The 15019-nt window shown below is 31.0% G+C and overlaps 1 protein-coding gene across 1 annotated transcript; it reads right to left on the bottom strand.

Annotated features, from left to right (window-relative positions):
* Positions 1–11288: 11288 nt before the first annotated feature.
* On the bottom strand, positions 11289–12722 carry LOC109010308 (protein MIZU-KUSSEI 1-like). The gene has a single exon (XM_018991092.2). It carries the CDS (start codon positions 12160–12162, stop codon positions 11470–11472), a length of 693 nt encoding a protein of 230 aa, XP_018846637.1. The 5' UTR covers positions 12163–12722; the 3' UTR covers positions 11289–11469.
* Positions 12723–15019: the final 2297 nt, after the last annotated feature.

The following is a 15019-nucleotide window of genomic DNA, read 5'->3' as shown; positions in this document are numbered from 1 at the left end:
TCGTTCGAATAACTAACCTAGTAATTATGAAATTAAGATTTTCGCCATATAACTTTATATATATATGTTTATTGAGAATTATATGATTGTTTTGAATAGTATATTTTTTCATTCTTCAAGATAATAAAATCATTTGCACTTCTGTAGACGTAGACATGCTATCGAATTGCGTAAATCTGTGTGTGGTGTAATTGATTTCCTATTTTGCCTTTTTTACTTTTCTTGCATAGTTTTCACAACAACTTGAACTTGGTTTTAAAGGCATATAAATCTTCTTTAATTAAGTTGTGTCATTTTTCAAAAGGCAATAATAATTTCTCAAACAGAATGTTAAAAAGAAATAACTTCATTAAGGAGAATATCGTTCATTTAACAAAGAAGTTCGTTGTTAAGCAGCATTCGATCTTTTATACTCTATCATCTAGTAAGCATTTCAAACAGAATAATTAGCCACGTAAAAATTTATTTGTAAGTCTTATCTTTTATATATTCAGCACACTGTTAATGTGGAAAGCAATTCTAAAAACTTATTTTTGTTTTGATTTTTTTTTAATTATAATAAGTCTTGTTATAAATTTTTAAATCAATATTAAAAATTTTAATTAATAATTTAAATCAATTTTAAATTGAAAATTTTGATTTAAAAAAAGACAAATTAAAGGATGGAGGAATTATCCCAACCAAGGGAAAAAAAGAAAAAAAGAAAGGATGTTTTGGAGCGTGAGACCACGCGCTGTATACAATAGAGGGGATTGAGTTTGGACAATCTGAACGGGTAGAGCTATATGATTGCATCTTAGCCGGCCACGTGGCATATGAATGGAAAATTGGAGGATCAGTGATGTAAGTTTAGGGAGAGGCAGTTGGGCAGTTGATATTACAGCTGGCAGCTAATTGTAAGTCACCGACTTGCTCGCAAGGGTTTTCAAAAACCAGTGGACTTGGACTGGACTGCAAGGAAAAAAAAGGACAAAGCCTTCCTCAGATGTTCGGACACAAATAATTCTCCGCAAGCGGTTGCACTGTGGGACCTTGTAATTGATAATTGACATCGAAAGGTCTTTTTTTTATTATTTTTTAATAAAAATAACTGTTCTTCCTTTTTCAACTTTATCATTTCTATTTATTTTATTTAAAAATAATATTTCAAGTAAAAATCTCTGAAGTCCGTTTACGAGATGAGATTGGTTAAAATAATTTTAAATGAATTAAATAAAATATTATTTTTAATATTATTATTATTTTGAGATTTATAAAAATTGAATTATTTATTATATTTTATATAAAAATTTAAAAAAATTATAATAATAAGATAAGATAGAACTATTTTTATATCTAAACGAGGCCTAAGTGATTGGCTTCTCAATACGGTATCTCTAATAATTTGGAGGTCAGATTTATACAATCATATACTTATACAAACCATCGAATCGAGATTATTAATTAAGATTATTAGGAGAGTTTTTATAGTCATTATATCATATATCACACACCACACTTATTTTTAAATTTTTATTTTATTTTATTTTTTTAAATTAATTAAGTTATTCTACTCATCATTCATATAACACATATTTGATAAAAAAAAAAATTATGCGTGTGAGAATAATGATTTTTCTTATTATTATCCTCTAGATTATTAGATATTTTCCATGCTTAACTTCTTTAAATATCGTAATAAACATTAAGAAAATAAAATATCAAAATCAGTGTATAGGTACACGAAACTGGCACATCATACTTTCGTTCAATTCAAGCCAGTAAGCAGTATGAGGGCGAAACTTGCCAAATTTTCGTAGTCCAAAAGCATATCATATAGTTTTGATTGTTACGATCGTTTAATATTGTGAAGTGTCGTTATCTATAAATTTTTTAATAAAATAAATACTTTTAACACCAAATATATTAATCCACACCATTAAAATGTAATGAGAATGTCTCGTTTGTCTTTACAATTCTTTTTAATTCATCTCATTTTATTTAATTATTATAATTATTTTAAATTTTTATATAAAATAAAATAAATAATATAATTTTTTTAAATTTTAAAATAAAAATAATATTAAAAAATATATTTTAATTATATTTTATTTAATTTTTAATTTAACTCATCTTATCTGTCAAAAGAAATGAAAGACCTTATAGCAGCCATTTGAAATTTGCTGAAACACAAGATGTTCCCTTCCAACCCATTTGCCGGTCGGTTTGGTCCACAGAAGCCCTCGTGCCCAATTCCAATACCAATGACAAAACCAAAACCGCGTGGGTGATTTGTCCTTGTCCTTATGCTAATAGTAGTTGAGCAGTATTTCTGATCTCGTATTTATTTATTTTTTTAAAAAAATATAAAATATTTATATATTTTATAATTTTTTATTTTATTGATTCTATTGTTTGTTTTGTCCCTTCTTCGCCTTTGATATGTAATCAATTGCTGCTTCTCTTTCCCTCAATAGTCTAAAACAGCTTGATTATGAAAAAGATCGATCCAATCTGTGATCTTGTTTTGTAATATAACAAATACAAAATAATAAATTGGGACGTCTTGATCATGTGATATGTTAAATTTATTTTATAATAAAAAGAAGCCTTAAAATCTAACTTACCATATCAAAACATGTCAATTTGTGATATTATTTTTAATGTCGCATCTATTTTTATGGCCTTATTTTTAGATTTCTTTTTATCTGTTTATGTATTTCTCTTTCAAATATTAATATACTTATTTTGAATATTGAGAAAATACAATTATTTTCAAGAAAGAGATTAAAATAATGAATAACAATACCATTAGTTACCCCAAAAATGTGTTCAAATTTCAAGCCCTATAGAAAAACAAAAAACTAATTGATACCTCGAGCTAGTTTTTCAATTTACAATTAACACGTGTCAAGAAAGAAATTCCATTTTGATGGTGTTTTTTTGTTTGTTTTTTATGTTGAGAGAAAATTTTATATTTGAACAAAATATAACTTATATTCAATAATTACGAGAAATGTTTGGTCTCTTCATAAATCTTATGAAAGTGAATTTATAAACTGATGGATTTGATATGAGACGTCATATTGTAAAATTGTATTTATTATGAAGTCGATCTAATATTTCACATCAAATTATATCAGGTTAAAAATTCATTTTTATAGGATCTTTATATAAATCTAACACTTTCATAAAAGAAAATTGATTTTTTAAAAAAGAAAAGAAAAGAAAAGAAAAGAAAAGCAAGATGGTAAAAGCTTTGTTGATACACAAGAAAGAAAGAGATGCAAAGGAAAAGAAAAGCTACCCCACCTCGACTTTGTGACGCCCATAGACAGGAAAGAATCAAGGATTAGGATTTACAGCATCACTAACTCTGTTTTGTTGTTTTGGTAGAGGACCCGAGGCAAATTTATGCACATTGTTTTAACCCACCCTTGTCTATACTACAGGCAATATGGACTTGGGTTTTGGGGAAAAGCTTTGGAACTTCATGAAGTTTACTCTTCCAAACTCCAAAGTGAGCATGACCCGTTTTGATAATACATTTTCATCATATTTTAATAAAATATCCAATGATAAGTAATGCTACATACAGTTTTGAAATGTGTAAGTGTCGTGCAGTCACTTTAAAAAAGAGTGGGGTCTACTATTAAAAAATTAATTTTCTTTTCATGTGGGTATCGTATTTGTTCATTTTTTTCAAAATGATTGCGCGGCGCTTGCACACTGACGACTGTAACTATCATTTCTCTTTTTTTTTTTATTAAGAGTAAGGCTCGGTTTAGTTACAATAAGTGTTTCATCTCATTTCATCTTATCATTATAACTTTCTTAAATTTCTATATAAAATATAATAAACAATTCAACTTTTTCGAATTTTAAAAATAATATTAAAAAATAATATTGTAATAATATTTTATTCAATTTTCATCTTAACTCATCTCATCTAAACTTACTATCCAAATAGAACTTAAGTAGAGTAGCTGTAGTCCGATTTCAATAGATTTTTACTGATTCAGATCACCTACAGTTTTGATCCGAACTCTAAAATTTAAAATAAAAAAAAGATAAACACATAATATGAGTCTTATAATATTTATAATTATCAAGAAAATTTCTATAATGTGCTCATTAAATACTATAGAATTAATTTCATGTGTGTATTTCCTTTTCTTTTAGACCTTGAAGCCTAAAAAGATCTACTACATCCATTTGTTGTTACATATAGGAAAAGAAGAATCATAATTAATAAGCTGATAGGAAAAGCTTGTCAGGATGCTACCCTCTTTTCCACGAATATGTGTGTACCTGCATCAACCAGAGATAGTCTCACCTCCCCCATCTGCCAAAGCCCAATTCCGCATGAAATGCGTGCAAATTGAAATTTCTGTGCAAAAGGGGAGAGAGAGAGAGAGAGTGTGGAATGCTATTATGTCCACTACCAGGAGTCTAGAAGAAGCCCAACCACATATGAATAATTTTGGACTTCTACACGGATTAATATTTTTCTCACAGAAGGATCTTGTTTGTTTGGATAGGTGCCCAAGAGACTAGTCCCATTCTCAAATCAAAATCAAAGAGATGAGGAATGAGATGAAATATAAATTTTATGAATAATAGTAAGAGATTTGTGAATAGTAATTAAATAGTTTAAGTTAAATATTTATTGAGTTTTTAAAAATGAAAGAAAAAATTGAATAAAAAAATTGTAAAGCTAAAATATTGTTAGAATATAATATTTTAATATTATTTTTATTTTGAGATTTGAAAAAATTGAATTATTTTTTATTTTTTATTTGAAAATTTGGAAAAATTGAAATGATTAGTTTGAAAAAATTGTAATGATTAGTTTGGAAGTGTTTGTATTTGAATGTTGTTTAGGAATGAGATGCTATGAGATGAAATAAAACATGTTTCCATACATCCCCAAATCATGAAGAGATCTCTCTAGCTTATTAATTTGGATAATTTTGCATGTAAAGCCTGGTTTGGATACACAAAACCATCTCATCTCATTATTACAATATTTTCAAACTCCCACACAAAATATAATAAATAATTTAACTTTTTCAAATCTTAAAATAAAAATTATATTAAAAAATTATATTTTAACAATAAAGTATTCAACTCTCAATAAAACATCTCATCTCATTTGAACTGCGTAATCAAATGAAGCCTAAGACTAGTCTTACTATTAAATGCTATATTTTGCCTTACTAATAAAAGCCATTTCAACTACTACAAGCTCTACTTTGAATAAATATTATGTTAATTTTCACATGTAATTGAGTTCATTGAACTTAGTCCTTGCTTTTACTACTCATATAACCTAGAGCTCCATTTGATCGTTAGGCTAAATTGATCTATTTTTTTTATTCATATTTTTTTTTATCATTTAAAAACATTTTTAAACAATATTAAAAAAAAACAATACATTAATAATCAATTCCTTAACTATTAAGTAAAAAATTATTAAAATACATGAGGTGTCAAAATAAGAAGGCAAATTGAGTAGGCAAAGTAGCATTTGCCGTGAGTTGTCTTTGCGGCAAACGCTAAAAGAATTTAGAAAAAATATATTGTAAAAGCAAAAAAAGATAGCCAAAAATGATCATAGAAAAATTGTCTAATATAAGTTAAAAAATTATATACAAACCTTGGAGATTCAAATTGATACTAATAACAATTTCAAAAAAATAACTAAAATTGTGCTAACATGTTTACAAGAGAAACTCTTAATGAGAACTCGAGCAAGAAATATAGAGCAATCTCCCTTTCTCCTACTGACACTGACATGTTTTTGTTTAACTATGCAAGAAATTGAAAACTACATGTCTCAGTCTAGCTATATTACATCAACACATTTCCTATCAGAAGTTACATATATATTTTAACTCAACAACAAAAAAATTCTAGAATTCTGTGAAACAACCCATCTAGGGGTCAAGCAATATCTGCTCCATTGCACTACACAGGAAGGGTGGCGTGCCCACTTTGGCCCAAGGTGGGAAGTTTTTGTAAAGAGAAGATCAGCTTATGACCCATTGGCAGTACTTGCTGTCAGAGTTGGCTCGAAAGAGGGAAGTTAATTGATGCTAAACGAAGATGGAGAAGAAACAGAGCATGAGAGAGATGTGGGAAAACATTCTTCCATTTGATAAATTCTGTAAAAAAATATAAAGAAACTATGTTGTACAGTGTCCTACTTATAAAAGAAAAATGAATGTTCTATACAAGAATGATAATACATAAATGCCCTTAAATAACCATATATACTCCTGCTTGCTTGTTTGTTATTTTTCTGATTCATTTTGCTGAGTGATGAGCAACTTGACAGCTTGTATATTAGCTGGTAACATCCCCCCGCAAGATGGAGCGTAGATATTTTCTATCGCCATCTTGGATAACCAAAAAGAAAATTGAGCTAAGGGCAATGCTTTGGTGAAAAGATCTGCGAGTTGGAATGAGGAATGGATGTGGCAAGTGCGAAGAAAACTAGCTTGAATCTTGTCACGGATAAGGTGGCAATCCATTTCTATGTGTTTGGTGCACTCCTGGAAGACCGGATTTGCTGCAATGTGGAGCGCGACTTGATTGTCACAATACATGTCAATAGTTAGAGGAATGGACATATGTAAATCACTAAGAACATAAGATAGCCGTTGTAGTTCACAAGAAGTTGTAGCCATGGCTTTATATTTGGCTTCGGCTAAAGATAGGAAAACAACAACTTGTTTCTTTGATTGCCAGGAGATAAGTGATGAGCCAAGGAAAATACAAAATCCCGTGAGTGATCGACGGGAGTCAGGGCTAGGGGTGATAAACGGTCCGGTCGGACCGAACGGATTGAGACTTAGACCAGTCCGGTTCGGTCCACATTTAGAGGATTGAAAAATTTTGATCCGGTCTACAGTCTAGGGTTTTTCCGGACTGGACCGGACTGAATGAAAAATAAAATTAAAAAAATATTTTATATATAATAATTGTACAATTAACAATATTTTATATATATTTTCATCTAAGCTATCACTATTAACAATATAAAATTTTAAATATGTTATTAACACTTGTTAATATTCTATGAATTAACTAATATATAATATCAATTAGTTAATTATATAGTAATTATATAAATTAATAATATAATTTTCATCTAATTTATTATCATTGACCATATAAAATATATTTTTATTGAGTTTGTTACATAATCCACATTAATAAGTCACTTAATTTAATTTAGTATTTTAAATAATTTTTTTATTAATTATTTTAAAAAATAAAAAAATAAAAAAAATGATAGATTGAAACTGACCACAAGAATTTTCGGTCCAGTCTAGTCCGGTCTATTTTTCCAGTCCGGACCAAAAATTCTTCAGCTCTAGTGCTCACCCATCATCCAAACCCTAATCCATTTTGTTCATCATCGCCAGCCACCTTCGACTATTTGTCACTCTGAGTGGCGATTGCCACTTTGAAAGCAATCGAAAAATCAGTTTGTTGTAAGGTTGCAGTTGACCATGCACCCCACGCTGGAAAGAACTTGGTCGGAAAACCATCGGTCTCGACAAGATCTGACATGGTTTTACAGTATTGGGCACAAATCTAGCCAGATCCGCTACTTTGCAGACCACCCTAATGCATGGTGGTTTTGGCCACTCTAGGGAGGCCAACCGCACCCCTTTGGCGGAATTTGTGGGAGTCTATTTTATTCATTGACAAAAAGTAAAGTGTTAACCAAGGTTTTGAATACCATGCTGTATCGGCCGGTATTAATAGTTTCGAACCAGTAACCGGTACGAGGGAGATAGGTTTTTGTACCAGGTCAAATACAAGCCATTTCGGTAAGTTTCGGTCAATACCGACTGATTTTTGGTGTACCGGCTGGTTTTCAATATACTAGTTGAAATTTTGTATTTTTAGTGTATTTTCATAATTTTCACTCCAATTCGCAAATCTGAAGACTATTTTCTTAACAATTTTTAATCCATTTTTCTCGAGATTGAAAATCAAATCTCTACTCCCCTTTTGTGATGAAGATGGATGATTATTTTTTTTAATAGTTGGATTGAGAACTTAAAAGTATTATTGAGTTTTATAAATATGTATTTCAACGTTTTAAGACTTGTATTGATGTTATCTTGAAATATAATTTATACATATATAATTAATTTATCTATATATAGACTATCCCAAAACAATACCGGTATTAAAATATTTTATTCTAATGTAACCGAAACGGTATTCAAAACTTTAGTGTTAACCTCTAATTAGTTATTAGAGGGTGTAAATAAGCCTTTTAAGCCGCATCCTGTTTTAAGGTTTATTCTATAATTGAAGGCATCACGTAAGTTCTTGGGTAATCCTAGTACGGAGCATTGGAAAACAATTGGTAGAGTTCTTGGGTACCTTAAAAGAACTAGTTCATTAAGATTGTATTATACCAATTTTCCTACTGTAATAGAAGGATATTGTGATGCTAGTTGGATTACTAGTTCAAGTGATAATAAGGCTACGTCTGCTTGGGTTTTCACCCTTAGTAGTGGAGCTGTTTCATGAGCTTCTAAGAAACAGACATGTATTTCATATTCTACAATAGAATTTGAATTTGTAGCCTTGGCGGCAGCGGGAAAAGAGGCAGAATGGTTGAGGAATTTGTTATTTGACATAAAGTTGTGGCCACAACCAATGTCGGCCATTTCTTTATACTAAGATAGTGAAGCTACTATGTTTAGGGCTTATAGTAAGGTCTATAATGAAAAATCTAGACATATTAGCTTGCGACATGAATATATTAAACAATTAATAAGTGATGGTATTATCACTATTGTATATGTGCGGTCAAGTAAAAACTTGACAGATCCTTTCACAAAGGGACTCTCGAGAGATATGGTGAATAGTACATCTAGTGAAATTGGTTTGAAGCCTTTCTTTTAAAAGTCACCTGTAAATAAGAACCCAATCTTACATTATTAATAAATAGTCTAAGGTTTAATGGGTAATAACAAGTTACAGTTATGTGGCTGAGATAGCATTAAAATTTAATTTAATCTGAGAAACCCTTCCAGGATGGTCAGTGTTGGCTGTTATACTAAATGTAGGATGAGTATTATACTCTTAATGAAGTTCAATAGTTGTATAAGTGTCTAAAGTAACAGAGTCACAAAAGGAACTTTACCTATATGAACATAAGAGATGGGGACAACTTTTAGCAAAAGTTTAAGATTTACTTTTGTAAATGTTCATGAATTCCAGGATGGGGCACGTGGATTAGTGCAAATAATTGGTGAGTTATCTTGCTAAAATTCGATAGAATCATGTGTGGTATTTCCATTCTTAGCATATAGAGTCTTGGTTTAAGCCTAAGCTACCATTGACTTTGTTAAGAATTTGAGATACTTACACTAATTGAAGGTTTAAGTCGAGAGATACCTTCTTGTATGCATGAAGATATCAGTGTTTGACTGAAAATTCAATATCGCAATCTAAGTGGGGGATTATTATATTTATTATAGATTGTGATATTAAATATGTGAGTTTATTGAATATGAGTTATTATTTATTTACGTGAACCATTATCTCAAAGAGATGTATTGGTTTAGTGTAATGGTGTGTTATTTCAAATGAAAGGATAGGAGTTCAAAACTCCACAAGTGCAATTTGATTTATAATTTTGTGAAGTGTTGGACTTGGACAGACACAATGCTTGGGCCGGCCAAGTCTTGCACGTGGGTCAAAGAGTCACAACCCTTGGATGTTTGCGCATGGGCCGAATAGGCACTTTGATAGGATGCAATGTTTCAAAAATCAATTTAATTGAAAATGCACTTCTGGAGACTCAAACCAATGCCCTCCCTTTTCCAAAGGAGGCACCTGCTAACCACTAGACTAGGCACATACCCTTTGGTCTTTAAGTGAAACATCATAACCTGTAAACCAGTAATAACCAGTTGAAAAGTCACAAGTTAAGAGTTGTGATCTTTCACATGATATTACTTCATTCTCTATAAATAGGGGATGAGACCCATGAATTTATTCATTCAATTCTCCCATATCTTTAGTCACTTACGCAACTTTGTAGAGAAACTCTAAAGGAAAAACTTCATAATTGTTATATGCAGTTGGTGACTTTGTTGTATCCAATAGATGAATTGCTTGTAACCCGGTAGCAAACTCTTTCGAGTGGGGGCAATTATCACCTTAAAGATAGTGTTATACAAGTCTCAAAGTCACATTTATTTTTTTAGATTATTATATCTGTACAACTTTCTTCAACATCCGTTACTTTGCAGACCACCCTAATGCATGGTGGTTTTGGCCACTCTAGGGAGGCCAACTGCACCCCTTTGGCGGAATTCGTGGGAGTATTTTATTTATTGACAAAAAGTAAAGTGTTAATCAAGGTTTTGAATACCGTGTCGTACCGGCCGGTATTTATCGTTTTGGACCAGTAACCGGCACGAGGGAGATAGGTTTTTTGTACCAGGTCAAATACCGGCCATTTCGGTATGTTTCGGTCAATACTGGCTATTTTTGGTATACCGGCCGGTTTTCAGTATATCAGTTGAAATTTTATATTTCTAGTATATTTTCATCATTTTCACTCCAATTCTCATATCTAAAGACTATTTTCTTAACTTTTTTTAATCATTTTTTCTTGAGAACTGAAAATGAAATCTCTACTCCCCTTTCGTGATGAAGATGGATGATTATTTTTTTTAATAGTTGGATTGAAATTTTAAAAGTATTATTGAATTTTATAAATATGTATTTCAACGTTTTAAGATTTGTATTAATGTTATTTTGAAATATAATTTATATATATATAATTTATTTATTATATATAGACTATCCTGAAATAATACCAATATTAAAATATTTTATTCTAATATCTTAATCCAAACAGTATTCAAAACTTTGGTGTTAACCTCTAATTAGTTATTAGAGGGTGTAAGTAAGCCTTTTAAGCCGCATCCTGTTTTAAGGTTTATCCTATAGTCAAAGGAATCACGTAAGTTGGGTCAATTTATAAACAACGTTTTGGACGAAACAATTCTCCTCCACACACGCGCGCATACACACATTTATTGCCGAAAAAAAGAAGAAGAAAAAAACAGAGAGAATTCTTCACAACCACTACCCTCCACCTCTCAAGGGCCAATAATCAACTTCTGGGACTTGGTCCAGAAAATCATATTCAATGAACAAATTTTCAATTGCAGAAGGGGGGTGCAGAAAGATTTGGCAAATGAATGTTAACCAAATCTAAATTATGAAGAAGATATTATGATATCCTTCTGGAAATCATCTCAACGAAAGAAGGCAGGCTCTTAATTCCATATACAGGCTTAAACCAGGGACTGGGTACGTACAGTACAGCCAAGAACAAAGCAAAATGCTTGAGAAAATCATCTTAATATGTGACTTTTAAAGTAATTCCTATATAGTTTACAACATAAACATGGAATCAAGAGCTTAAAACTAGTCTAGTTAATGAGCCCTCACAAAGAAAATACTCAATTCAGGCCCTGCTGCACCATCTGGATTTATCATGTACAAAGCTTCAGAGTCCTTAGATCCAACAACCCTCTCGAATCTTGCTCTCATGTAAGTCAGTTCTCCATCTGCTGTTTCTTTCTCTGAAGGGTTTGGAAGAACCCCAGCACTCATTGAAACCCCTCGCAAATGCTGCATCACATACAGTTCATCTTCAGACATTTGCTTCCTCCTAATGGAGTAACCAGTTTTTCTCCCATTACAGTAAACAGCCCAGACAAACTCCTCCAACAGTTTCTTTTTGTGAGTTTTGGTTTCACTTTCTAGAGCAATTCTGACCATATCTGATGCCATTTCCTTTTGAAAAGCACTTGAATGCATCGGCAGCTCGATAACAAAGATTGGCATGCAATGAGGGTCCTCTTGTATGGCTAGACTCACTCTCCCTTTGCGATAGCCGAAAAGAGTCCCCGTTGTAGCATTGTCCTTGAGTAAAGGCTTTCTGGGTCTGCCCAAAAGTGCCACCATCTTGCACCCTGAGGTCAGCATAGGGAAGATCTTGAACATTTTAAAGAGCCCTCCGGTGGACTTTGTGCGTTTCTGATGATCTCCTGGTTTATGCCGGAGCAAAGATAGTATTGCCGGATTCTCCATTTGGAAGAACGGACTAGAGTGCACAGTAGACATTTTTGGAGATCTGTGTCTTTTGTTTTAAGGTTTTGGTTCAAGAAAACGAACTATAATGCTTTGTCGGGATGAGATGGGTGTCAGGAAACTTCTAGCTAGGTTGGGTTGTCCTTGGAATCTTTGAAGTGAGAGATCAGAAAAGCTTGAAGTTAGTGCCAAATTTAGCATGCAAAGAAAGGAAAAGGGTTGAACTTCAAACCTGATAAGATCAGTCAGAGATCAGGTCGGACTACAAAGAAGTGGGGAAGGGATGGAAGAAAAAACTCAAGAAAAACAAGGAAATTAAAGCTAGGGACTGAGGCTATGCTGGTTTGACATGTGCTTCTCTGATCATTACATAGAGCATGCATCAACATCACTTGCTTTTTTACCAAAAACACATTCCAAAACCCTCGCTTAATTATTGAAGGTGCAGCAGCTCATGAACACTCCTCCAAACGCAAATACATCTCCTCTCCTGTTGTTTATCCATGGATTTTTCTCTTCCTTGTGACCCTCTTTTTAGTTTCCTTCTTTCCAAAATGTCATATCATATATACAAATATTTTCGTATAGTTCAGATCACTAGTTAGAGGCATGCCAGGCAATTGTAATTAAGAAAGGAGGGTCCAGCATTTCATCTGGAAAACTCCTAGTTCTTTATTATTATTATTATTATTATTATTATTATTATTATTTTTTATGATCATGCAGAGCTTGTTTAATTAGCTCAGAACTAGAGTCGACACAGATAATGTCTGGTTTAACCCATGTCTGGTACACAGCTGGCGATGATGTTGAGTTTTTTTCTTGCACAACCTACAATTATTGATGGAGGAAGAAAAAAATACAAACAGAATTTAAGGGGTCTACATAAAAATTAACCCATGACATGACTTACAAAGAAAGTAGCAGTGTCGGCATGCACTGCCATGTACCTGCATGAGCATTTAATAGATTCAACCATATTTATTGTATTAGATATATTATATATATCTATTTCATTTGTGGGTACTTGGACTAGTACTACATCTCTTATTGCATAATGGAGGTAGCTAGCTCAAACTTTGAGGGCTTGTTTAAAAAATATATTTTATTTTATTTATCATTTCAAAATTTTTTATAATTTTTTAAATATTATTTAAATATAATTTATTTAAACTCTTAAATAAAATATAAAAAATAATATTATTTTTTAAAATTTTAAAATAAAAATTATATTCTAATAATATTTTAATTTTTAAATATTTTTTATTCAATTTATTCTTCTTTTTCTTAAAATTCAATAAAACATTTTAACTCAAATAATTTTATTATTACTCATAAAATTTTATCTCATCTTATTCTTCAAACACCTCCGGCTAAGGTCCCGTTTAGATACTGAAACGGTTTTATCTCATTTTAGTTCATTATAATTTTTTTAAATTTTTATATAAAATATAATAAATAATTTATTTTTAAAAAATTTTAAAAAATAATAATAATAATAATAATAATTTATTTAATTTTTAATTTTTATTTAAAATTATATTATTTTATCTCACTATTCAAAGGAGGAATAAATGATCCTTTTGATAGCGCGAATCAAGTACTTTAATTTCAACTAAGGGTCACGGCCTGCAAATTAATAGGCAGATAGATACATAGCAGTCAAAGTGTTGCTAGCTAGCTGGAGTGATCGTAACCCTTGATATTACTAATCTATGTTATTTATGAAGTTGAAAATCAAAGCGAGCTACGTTTTAATTTGCAAAAGTGTTAGTCCTTTCAAAGGGAATGATCACATGATCTTGCGATTAGTTTCCCTCACAATGTACATGATTATGTGACGTTGGGACAGATAGATTAATCAGTATCCCTTGTTTCAAGGAATATATATAACCTTCTTCATGTAAATATATATAGACAAAACATGTGAATCGGATATATCGGCCTGGACCACTGGTTTTGTTTCATGATTTTGACGGATTTTAATTTTTTTTAACATTTTAAAAAATAAAAATGTATTAAAAGTCAAAATCAATGGACAATCTAACATTTTCCATCTCGCTATAATTAATATTAGAATTCCACGTTCTTCACATACAACACATGATATTATGGAATGTACGTAGAAAAATTTTTTTCATCAGTTATTATTTATCACCTCACACTCTACACATTAAAAAAAACTCTTATATCTTATAGAAAACACTCTCATATCTTATGAAAAAATTATAAGTGTGGAGTGTGAGAATGAATAGTGACTGATGTATAATAAATCTCATCTCTTCAAATTATAAATAAAAGAAAAATTATTCTTATTAGCTACTATTATTTACCACTCTACATCTTATAAAAAACACCTTATTACCTTATGAAAAATACCTCCACATCCTATGAAAAACTTTAAGTATAGGGTGTGAGAATGAATAGTGACTGATGCATAATAAATCCGAAACAAGGCCGAACAGTATTGCCTTTACAGTTTGGCTTCTCTCTTTTACTGCCAAATTGAAGCATGCACCAAAGCTACAAGCAAATAGGTTTTCATGACAAGATCATTTAAATTTATCAAATTCAATCGAGGATAGATATTGAGCGATCACTTCTACACTCGCTCTTATATCTCTTTAAATATCTCAAACTTGATTTATGACCGTTCAAATTAAATAAGATAAGGAAAAAATACCATTATTTGTGCCCTCAAACTTTTCCGGATTTAGCATTTTACATCCCAAACTACCAAAAAATTGATACATTGTAACCTCAAACTATAAAAATGTGACATTTGCACTATTCATTGAGATCCGACGGTCAAGATTGTGTTACATGATCTATTTTTCTTTTCTCTCGATCACAAAACATAATTCAATTGGGGTGTGAATTGTGTCCTGTA

Source organism: Juglans regia, chromosome 6, assembly GCF_001411555.2.
Source record: "Juglans regia cultivar Chandler chromosome 6, Walnut 2.0, whole genome shotgun sequence".
Taxonomy (NCBI): domain Eukaryota; kingdom Viridiplantae; phylum Streptophyta; class Magnoliopsida; order Fagales; family Juglandaceae; genus Juglans; species Juglans regia.
The sequence above is the reverse complement of the archived record's forward strand: the minus strand, read 5'-3'. Positions and strand labels throughout refer to the sequence as shown.

Bases quoted from the DNA above. Each gene is read 5' to 3' on its own strand.
- LOC109010308 (XM_018991092.2), bottom strand. From the start codon at position 12,162: ATGTCTACTGTGCACTCTAGTCCGTTCTTCCAAATGGAGAATCCGGCA.